The 11,160-nt window shown below is 36.9% G+C and overlaps 1 protein-coding gene across 1 annotated transcript in view; it reads left to right on the forward strand.

The window, feature by feature from the left end:
- Positions 1–11,160, forward strand: part of LOC134792106 (venom allergen 5.02-like) — a 197,619-nt gene that overhangs the window by 3,574 nt on the left and 182,885 nt on the right. The window contains exons 5-7 of the mRNA XM_063763296.1: positions 1,225–1,282; positions 1,891–1,988; positions 9,704–10,800. Of these exons, the coding sequence (XP_063619366.1) occupies positions 1,225–1,282; positions 1,891–1,988; positions 9,704–9,806 (259 nt within the window). The 3' untranslated portion in view covers positions 9,807–10,800. The remainder of the gene's footprint in view (positions 1–1,224; positions 1,283–1,890; positions 1,989–9,703; positions 10,801–11,160) is intronic.

Below are 11,160 nucleotides of genomic sequence, written 5' to 3' on the forward strand. Positions count from 1 at the left end.
AATGCGATATTTGTCATCATTGGGCCATCGGATGATATCGTTGATTAGCCAACGTTACCAAAATACACAAAGGCCTATTGTTGGGCATCAATGCTACAGTCAATGTTGGTAAATGCGATATTTGTCGTCATTGGGCCATCGGATGATATCGTTGATTAGCCAACGTTACCAAAATAAACAAAGGCCCGTTGTTGGGCATCAATGCTACAGCCAATGTTGGTAAATGTGATATTTGTCGTCATTGGGCCATCGGATGATATCGTTGATTAGCCAACGTTACCAAAATAAACAATGGCCCATTGTTGGGCATCAGTGCCACAGCCAATGTTGGTAAATGCGATTTTTGTCATCATTGGGCCATCGGATGATATCGTTGATTAGCCAACGTTACCAAAATACACAAAGGCCCATTGTTGGGCATCAATGCTACAGCCAATGTTGGTAAATGCGATATTTGTTGTCATTGGGCCATCGGATGATATCGTCGATCAGCCAACGTTACCAAAATAAACAATGGCCCATTGTTGGGTATCAGTGCCACAGCCAATGTTGGTAAATACGATATTTGTCATCATTGGGCCATCGGATGATATCGTTGATTAGCCAACGTTACCAAAATACACAAAGGCCCATTGTTGGGCATCAATGCTACAGCCAATGTTGGTAAATGCGATATTTGTCGTCATTGGGCCATCGGATGATATCGCCGATTAGCCAACGTTACCAAATAAACAATGGCCCATTGTTGGGTATCAGTGCCACAGCCAATGTTGGTAAATGCGATATTTGTCATCATTGGGCCATCGGATGATATCCTTGACTAGCCAACGTTACCAAAATACACAAAGGCCCATTGTTGGGCATCCGTGCCACAGCCAATGTTGGTAAATGCGGTATTCGTCACCATTGGGCCAACGACTGTTATCGTTGTTTAGCGAACGGTAGCAAAATACACAAAGGCCCATTGTTGGGCATCACTGCCACTGCCAATGTTGGTAAATGCGATATATGTCATCATTGGGCCAACGAATATTATCGTTGTTTAGCCAACGGTACCAAAATACACAAAGGCCCATTGTTGGGCATCTGTGCCACAGCGAATGTTGGTAAATGCGATGGTGGGCCAATACAAAATTAATGTTGGCTACGGAACGAACCTCATCCCAACGTTTTCCCTACCGTTGGCACCGTGGGCCCCAACGAAAATGCTACTAGGGATACCTTCGGACCCTTAAAGGGGTCTGATTTTACAAGCAGCAAGGAGATTGGACACTACACCCAGGTGCGCTTTAGGAGTGTTAAAAATATATGTCCTTAACGTTTTATTCATAAACTAAGAGGCAAATTCTCGTTCTTATAACTAAAGTAGTGGATAGGATAGGTCCATACGCTATTGCGGCGGTTCCATTATCCACATTTCAACCTACCTATAGTACCTATACCTAACCAACCAACCTATAAGTAATTAGTTACAATTTCAATATGTAGGTACTTCATATGTATAAAAGGCACTTCACGGGAGTCGGTTAATAGTGCCAAACGACAATACCAGCTATTGGCTTTTATTATGCTAATGAAAAAAATATATAAGAAAATAAGACGGCCAGTTAAACTTCTTGAAAAAGAAACTGTATAAAATCATCCTTCCGGCATTTCAAAGAGCTGCACCTCACTAAAAGAGCCGCATTTGCTGCTCGCGAGCCGTGGTTTGCCCACCCCTGACTAAACCTACAGAGCAGGTTCTGTTTTGTCACATTTTCTATATTTACTTTGATATTAAGAGGCCGTTGTTGGTGTTGTTATTAGAGGGATAGAGGGTGTCGTTGTTGTCTTATTTTTTAGTATTTTTGTTAATAAAGAATAATTCAAAATAAAATTGTTTATTTACAGATGATATGGTCCGATTCTACATACGTCGGTTGTGCAGTGTCACAAAATCACGACGGAGACTGGAACAAATTTACAGTTGTCTGCAACTACGGACCAGCGTAATTATATATTTTTTTCTTATTTTGTCAGTAGAAAAAGGCGTGACTATATTTAAAAAAAAATTTTTTTTTTCTCCTAACAAAGTTATAACTGGAAAAAACTTATAAATACTCGTAGCTAGGTGACAACCAAAACTCACTAATAATTGCATAAAAAATATTTAGGTAAACAAATCAATCTTGTTCTGTTCATAGTACGGTTCAATATGGCTCTGAATTTGTGGTAGTAATTACTGAGTGTTGGTTTTCATCTGACGATATTTTCCTCATTTAAGTATTTTCCTGGTTGCATTTGAATGGAGTCCTGGGTTTTGACGAAAACTATTGTCATGGAGCCAAAGAGGGGAAATCAAGCTTTGTTCTTAGGCCAGGTTGTCTCACTTAGTTTTCCTTTTTGGAAAATATAGTTTAATATTTCCCCCTTCATATATACTCATACAATTCCGACCGCACTACCCGTTGTGTGCATTGACATACCTATATCTAAGGACGGGACTTACGGGCACTAAGAATGGTGCTAGTTCAGCGGTGTCACTCACGGATTCGAACCATTCTAGTTGCGATCAATCGCGCGCGTAATGCGAACTCATCAACCAATCGCGTTGTAGCGGTGGAACACCGTTGTGCTTATCCCATTCTTATTGCCCGTAGGGCGCCGCCCGTCCTTAGCTACATGTCAATGAATCCTCTGCTTTGAAATTCGCACTATTGAACTACTAGGTAACCATTAGCTATTATTAACTGCAATTAAAAATTACATCTTTTATTTCTTAAACCAGGAAATATGATGTAAGATTATAAAGATCTTAATCTACAGACTATTTAGGAGGTTAATTAAGTTGTAACCTTCTATTGATGACACAATTCCTTATTGTTATTGTTTTGATGGAGACCAGATTGTAATAATAAAGTGCTTCTTTTTTTTTACTCAATTAAGAGCCAACAGGAGTGGTCATTCCTCCATACAAACGTAGTCCTCGTTTTCCTCCGTGGTTTTTGAAGCTAGAGCAATGATTTTTTCAACACAGATTAATATTGTCAATATCTGTGTCGGACCGTTTTGCTTTTTTTGATATTTTTGTTTTTTAAGACGCTAGAGCCCTTCAAAAACGGCCAAAATGGCCTAATAGACTATGCCGCAATGAGAGGCGTGGTATTCAAAACTGATATCAATTAGCCAAAAAAGCAAAACGGTCCGACACAGATAATTTCATAATCATTTAGATTTCCAAATTTGGTTACGATTGGTTAAGTTTTGGGGGAGGAAAAAGAGGACTACGAAACCTCGATTTTTGTCATTTTTACGCAGGATTTTTCGCCTCAGCTGCAGTTGTCCCTATCGCACTAATTTTAGGGGCGGAGTCAAGTTTCTAAATACGTACACAGCCAGAAAAGTGATGGGCAATAGTCGACATTTAATGTCGATAATCTAGTGATGTAAGAAGTTATCGATAAACCGTCTTGTGTGAAAATATCTAGATCCTAAGATACAAGGGGTTTTGGGTTGAGAGTAGGGAACACATTTTTGTAGTTATGATATACAATCTATTATGAACTTTTTGATTCTAATATTTCAAATTAGAAATCAAAATCAAAAATATTTTATTGCATGGTTAAAATGGGTTAACAAAATTTTTAGGTACCTACAGGCACGCTTCGTAATTGTCGAGCAATTTAGGGTCCTAGCTGAATTGGTTGTTCCATACTTACTCGTGCTCTATGGAATGTCCAATTTAGCTAGAACCCTAAATGGCTCAACAATCACGGAGCGTGACAGTACTAATGATTCATGTTCTGTATATCCTGCCCTACAATGGCGTTAATATTTGGTTGTCATGTCTATACTTCGTTTTTAAGCATTATTGAAAAAAAAATAGTAAATACTAATATTAACCACTAAGTACATAACTATTACAAAAAAAGCTAAATAATTATACGTTTGCTTGCTTAAAAAAGACACGTCACCTTCACTCTAATGCTAAACAAACGAAGAATAAGAACTAACAGCGATAAGACCGCCTGTTGCTACCTTTATCTACATTGTAAATCGGTTTTAGGGTTCCGTACCCAAAGGGTAAAACACGGGACCCTATTACTAAGATTCCGCTGTCCGTCCGTCCGTCTGTCACCAGGCTGTATCTCACGAACCGTGATAGCTAGACAGTTGAAATTTTCACAGATGATTTATTTCTGTTGCCGCTATAACAACAAATACTAAAAACAGGATAAAATAAAAATTTTAGTGGGGCCTCCCATACAACAAACGTGATTTTTGACCGAAGTTAAGCAACGTCGGGCAGGGTCAGTACTTGGATGGGTGACCGTTTTTATAAATAATGGTACGGAACCCTTCGTGTGCGAGTCCGACTTGCACTTCGCCGGTTTTTTTTAAATTTGTTTTTATGTTTGTGGTGTAATAAAGAATATTTTAGAGTAAGACCAAGAAAAGTCTACAGCAATTTTGATAGCACACGCAGTGCAAGTGTTATTTATATGTCATAATTTCATAGAAGCGACGTTTGAAATAATACTTGCACTGCGTGTTCTATCAAAATCGCTATAGATTTTTCTTGGCCTAACTCTACTTTAAATTACAAAGTAAGGCATAAATTATAAAATAAGGCCCATCAATGTTTTTTTTTTTTGTGTTTATTAAACTTTATATTTTGTCTATAGTATTAGCGGACATGGCCTCAAAATTTAAACCCGCTTAAGAATCGGGCCTTATTTCGTGCATTATATACAATACTACCCATTTTTGTGTAGTCATTATTTATACTATAGAAGCATTGTTTGAGTAGCCAATTATTTAAACAGTATTTTTTTAAAGGGCAACGGTGGCAATATTTTAAGGTCTGGATAATAAGATACAGATCTTAATAAGGATATCAATGTAAGTGAATGTTACCATGACTACCAAACAAACAAATGTGATAAAATTTGCCAGCTGGCATTGTAACATTCAGACAGTTACCTATGTACCTAATCTGAAATATGAATAAATTAGTAATATTTTAAACAGGAAAGTAAACCGAATTTTGGCCTTTTGCTGGACACAATCACAATAGTAATTTGTTTTACAAGAGGGCAAAGTTTATCGCCACCGGTTGATGCATTTGCAGCACCAATGGTAGAAAATGCAAGCTCATCATCAACTGCATAATCGACGTTTGATATGACTATTGAATCCGAGCTTTTTGATTATGAATCATGATAAAACAAAATTTTAGAAGGTCGCAGAATAGTGGATTTAAAATATTTATTTTCTGTGATCTCAAATATCAGGCACGATCATACAAATTGTACATTTGCTGATCTTGCCTTTGTCATTGAAAGACGTAAGGGTTTACACAGAGAATATATATTTAAGTGTAATATGTGCAAAAAAAAGGAAACGATACACTCTGAAGACCCAAAAAGAAAATTTTAGTAAATACTGCTCCTCCCCATGGTTACTTGGTTCCTTATTCAACCTACCTGAAATTAAACGAGTAGGTTAGTAAATTATATCATTTTACATTATAAAGTTAAATGTTTAGGTATCTTAATCACTTACTCACTGGTGGACATGGACGCAAAATTTTTGCCCATCTACTTATACTATCTTATAAAAAATGAAATTTTGAAAGTTAGCACGCTTAAAGTTCGTTTTGTTTGCATTAAGGTAACAGATTTTGACATGTCTTATTAAAAATTACCATTGAAAAATAAGTCATAGCAAATATGTTAGAATTATAAATCATATTAATCATATTAATGAGCAAGAGCACCCTAAACCGGCGAGCGTGTATGAGGAATGTTATGAATGTGAAGGAAGCGAAAGTGGTATGTCAGGATCGTAGCAAGTGGAAATCCGTGGTCTCTGCCTACCTACCCCTCCGGGAAATAGGCGTGATTGTATGTATGTATGTATGTATGTATTAATCATATACTTTTTTATATTCTTTTGCTTTCATAAGTAATATAAACTAATTTTTGAAAGCGTTTTTCAATAATTATTAATAAAAAGACACGTCATGATTGTTTACCTTCTTTCTAATGCTAAAAAATAACGAACTATAATAACCGGGCCTTATTTGGTACAGAACCTTGATTTGATAGGTACATCGGATATTCTGGGCCCCTGAGTTTGTTACGTAAAGGACAAAATGGTGACATGTGGTTAGAGCTGATACTGTTAAACTAGTGGTTCTGTGCGCTAAGTATAAAAAATAAGCTTCAGCGAACTCATTAAGCCTAGAAAAAACCCTACACCCTACTGCCACTTAAGTCAGTCTTGAGTCTTTGAATCAATTTCCGTAGTAGTACTACTACTACACTACTAAGGTACTAGGAGGTAATAAGGCCTATAGTAGGTATAATAAGGCCTACCTGAAAAATAATGTTCTTACAACAGTGTAACCGTGTTAGTTATTTGAGTAACATATATGTAAAGTGATACAATTAAAAGCTAACAGCAAACCAGTACATAAATTATATCTTATGTACTTCTTATGAATTACACTCTTATAAAGGTTTCGGCTAATTACGCTTAATTACTTGAATAAAGGTAGATGAATTGCGTGCGGTCCAATAGGTAACCACAACTCACGGAGTCCAAAACAATAAGCTGATCAGCAAAGTCAAGTAAACAAAGCCAAGTCACAGTAGTAGAAAGATTATCGAGTTCCGTAAACGTAAGCCGGGTCAAAAAATTCAATCGCAACACAGTAAGTAATAAGTGAACGCCTCGTGGCAGTAACGCACGAAAAATAACATTGCAAATTGTCGGGAATGAGGCGCGCGCGGGTGCAAGCGTACGCATCTGTGTGCGTGCATTACACACACAAATACAGTCTCTCACGCCCCGTCAGAGCGACGGGTATATTCAGCTTGAAATCTCAAAATTGACTTTTAGCTCAGCTCCCGTTTCGTCTTAAGTTAGGTACCTACGTCAAAGCGGAGTCGTAACTAAATGGCTTTACTTTCAAAAAAGTCCCAGTACTATGTACTTAATCATACAAGGTGAAATTATTACATACTGCAAAACTTTTATTGTGGGACCAATGCCGAAATCGCGAAAAAAAATTTGGCTGTCCCATAGAAATCAGCGACATCACATCAGCTCAGCCGTGGCATGTATGAAACAGCCAAATTTTTACTCGCGATTTCGTCATTGGTCCCATACTAAAAGTTGTTCATTATGACCTATAAAGTCACTACACAGAGTATGGCTAATGAAATGATAAAAATGGCTGCTATTTAACTGATCACCAGATTTAGTAAAATTTAATACCAAAAAAATCTATTTTACCACCCTAAAATAATGAATGATCACCAAAATTATAACACCATTTTAATGTGAAATGATTACCAATTTTATTACACTTTACTATCCTTTTAAAGGAAATGACACCAAACTAATCATTATTAACCCAAAAATACTAAATGATTACCAAATTTCAAACCCCATTTTAATGTGAAATGATAACCAAATTTTTACATCTTGCTATCCTATTAAAGAAAATGACACCAAAATAATCATTGTAAACCCAAAAATAGTAAATGACCACCAAAATTAGAACTCCATTTTAATGTAAAATTATAACCAAATTTTTAAATCTTGATATCATATTAAAGCAAATGACTCCAAAATAATCATTGTAAACCCAAAATTAGTAAATGACCACCAAAATTTTAACGACATTTTAATTAAAAATGTGCAAATATTTAATATATCGTTATCCTATTAAATTAATTAATCCACTTCGTCACCTTTTTCTAGTAGCATTTTATTTCTGTAAGGGTCGCAGTTCAAACCTAACCTAACCCACTTTTCTAGTAGCATTTCGTTTCTGTAAGGGTCGCAGTTCAAACCTAACCTAACCTAACCCACTTTTCTAGTAGCATTTCTTTTCTGCAAGGGTCGCAGTTCAAACCTAACCTAACCCACTTTTCTAGTAGCATTTCTTTTCTGCAAGGTTCGCAGTTCAAACCTAACGTAACCCACTTTTCTAGTAGCATTTCGTTTCTGTGTGGGTCGCAGTTCAAACCTAACCTAGCCCACTTTTCTAGTAGCATTTTTTTTCTGTAAGGGTCGCAGTTCAAACCTAACCTAACCCACTTTTCTAGTAGCATTTCTTTTCTGCAAGGGTCGCAGTTCAAACCTAACCTAACCCACTTTTCTAGTAGCATTTCTTTTCTGTAAGGGTCACAGTTCAAACCTAACCTAACCCACTTTTCTAGTAGCATTTCTTTTCTGCAAGGGTCGCAGTTCAAACCTAACCTAACCCACTTTTCTAGTAGCATTTCTTTTCTGTAAGGGTCGCATTTCAAACCTAACCTATCCCACTTTTCTAGTAGCATTTCTTTTCTGTAAGGGTCGCAGTTCAAACCTAACCTAACCCACTTTTCTAGTAGCATTTCTTTTCTGTAAGGGTCGCAGTTCAAACCTAACCTAACCCATTTTTCTAGTAGCATTTGGTTTCTGTAAGGGTCGCAGTTCAAACCTAACCTAACCCACTTTTCTGATAGCAGTTTGGTTCTGTATGGGGCGCAGTTCAAACCTAACCTAACCCACTTTTCTAGTAGCATTTCGTTTCTAGAAGAATGATTATTTTGGAGTCATTTGCTTTAATAGGATAGCAAACCTAACCCACTTTTCTATTGGCATTTCGTTTCTGTATGGGTCGCAGTTCAGACCTAACCTAACCCACTTTTCTAGTAGCATTTCGTATCTGTATGGGTAGCAGTTGAAACTTAACCTAGCCCACTTTTTTAGTAGCATTTCGATTCTGTGAGGATCGCAGTTGTAACCTAAACTAACCCACTTTTATAGTAGCATTTCGTTTCTGTAAAGGTCGCAGTTCAAACCTAACCTGACCTACTTTTCTAGTACCATTTCGTTTCTGTAAGGGTCGCAGTGCTAACCTAACCCACTTAACTGATAGCAGTTTGACTTACTTTTCTAGTAGCATAACGAAATGCTACTAGAAAAGTAGATTAGGTAAGGTAGGTATGCGGTACGGGGTACGGGGGGTTGAGCGGGAGGGGCTAGTAATTTTGGCATCAGTTTACTTTATTTGGTAATATGTATACATTTTTTGGTAATCATAGTGGTTTATTTAGGTGAAAATATCGCATTAATTTGGTCTTCAAGATTTGGTGATCATTAATGATTTTTGGTGATCATTCAATATATTTGGTATTTGAATACAATTTGAAGTGCAGTCGTAATTAAAATGGTGGTACTTTTGTATTTTTAGGTCTTATCTTTTTGGTGTTCAGTAATTTTTTTTGGTAGGCATGATTTTTTTATTTAGGGTACCAAAGTATTTTTTGGTGGTCATTATATTTGTAGCCGATAAAAATTTAACCCTGTATAAAGCGCTGGGACCTCCGTTTTATACGACCTGTCTCTATTACATAATACTACATACATATATACGACACTCCTGACTCTCCCGAGATAAAGAGTTAAGGATGACTCACTTTAGACCGGGCCGGAGTTTCCGGAGCTTCGTTTTCTATGGAAAGCATCACGTGATCGCCTGTCATCTCATATAAAAGTACTTACCTAAGCGCCGGAAGCTCCGGTCCGGACACGGCCCGGTCTAACGTGAGTCATCCGTTAGTATGGTATTTGCATAGACACGCAATATTTATAAAGAATTAATGATCTTAATCAACTGATCTCTTATTTTGAATAATAAATGCATCATTGTTTTTTTTTTTAGTGGTAACTGGATAGGCGAAGCGCCGTACAGAAATGGCCACGGTAGTGGCAAACTTATGTGCGGCGCCGGCGACTGCTCAAGACAGTACGGAAGCAAATGCTGAACGCTCATTGGCTAAAAGGACAACGCGATTTGATTGGCTGTTTCAGGGCTCTCCAATCTTTTTGAGTGTTTGTCAAAACTTTGCATTTACGTTTGACAGTCGCTGTCAGGAGCTAGGCTGTGCTACCGGTAAACTGGTGTTACTTTGATTCATGGGTTAACATTGATCATCATTTTTTTAACTAGAAGGAAATTGGTTTCTAATGCCGGGGCCACACTAACGGGAAACGCCGTTAATTTGATTATCGCGATAATCTCAGTGTGGCCGTATGAAAAGTGTAAATTATCGCGATAATTAAACGGTGTTTCCCGGCGTTTCCCGTTAGTGTAGCCCCGGCATAAGCGCTTCCATCGCGTATAATTACTATAATTATCTGTTAAGGTTGTCAAACACCTAAACTCGCGTTCTAAAACCAACTCCCTATTTCTCAAAAATCGATGATCAATGCTACGACACAAATCAAAGTAACTCCAGTTTACCACCGACCGAGCCGTAGTTTGGAAATCCCTGGATTAGTTTATCACTTTTTGACATTAGACATGTTCTCTTATTAAATTTATCAAAATAGAGGTACTTAATGCGCCGTTAAAATTAGATCAGTAGAATTTACATTCCAATCATTTTACCGTCGGCGAATGCGACTCGGTACCTCAAGTTTGTGGCATGGGGTTGACTTTAACGAAAACGGGGCTACCTTGACCTACCTAAATGTATAGTTACTTATCTATTCAATAGCACCACATTTAAATGTCACCCCAGTTTACGATACAAAAGTTACAGCATTTAATTTTGATTAACTTATCACTTAATCTGACCCAAGTACCATGCATTTTATTTGAACATTTATTTAATTTGAACCTTAGACAACAGTTATGTCAACGACTCCAAAATTACACAGTTTATATAACATACCAACATGTTGGTACGTATCTATAATATAATAATTAAGTACGACAAAGAGGCTTAAATTAAAATGGGATACCTAGAATAAAACGTATTAGTATTATTAGTTTTAGTTACAAATGTTACAATACCGTGTCTGTGATATTGGAGAGATGAAATAAATTATACCTTAACATTACAATGGTGTGTTTAGAAATTATTTTTTTCCTCTTTAACAGTGTACCTACTCTTCAGCAGTCGATCCCTTTAAGATCCAAATTAAAAAGTATAATAGGTACCTATATTTCTATATAGGTACAAGCAAGAATATAAAGCCAGTTTCACTGAACATTTTTATTATCATTTCATTAGGTATAATATGTAGGAATATATGGATAGGATGAATAGAACGAACTTTATGTACCGTAAAATGGGATGAGTAGGGACTACGAGGGCAGTTGGGTTATGAATG

Source organism: Cydia splendana, chromosome 7 (genome assembly GCF_910591565.1).
Source record: "Cydia splendana chromosome 7, ilCydSple1.2, whole genome shotgun sequence".
NCBI classification, from domain to species: Eukaryota; Metazoa; Arthropoda; class Insecta; order Lepidoptera; family Tortricidae; genus Cydia; species Cydia splendana.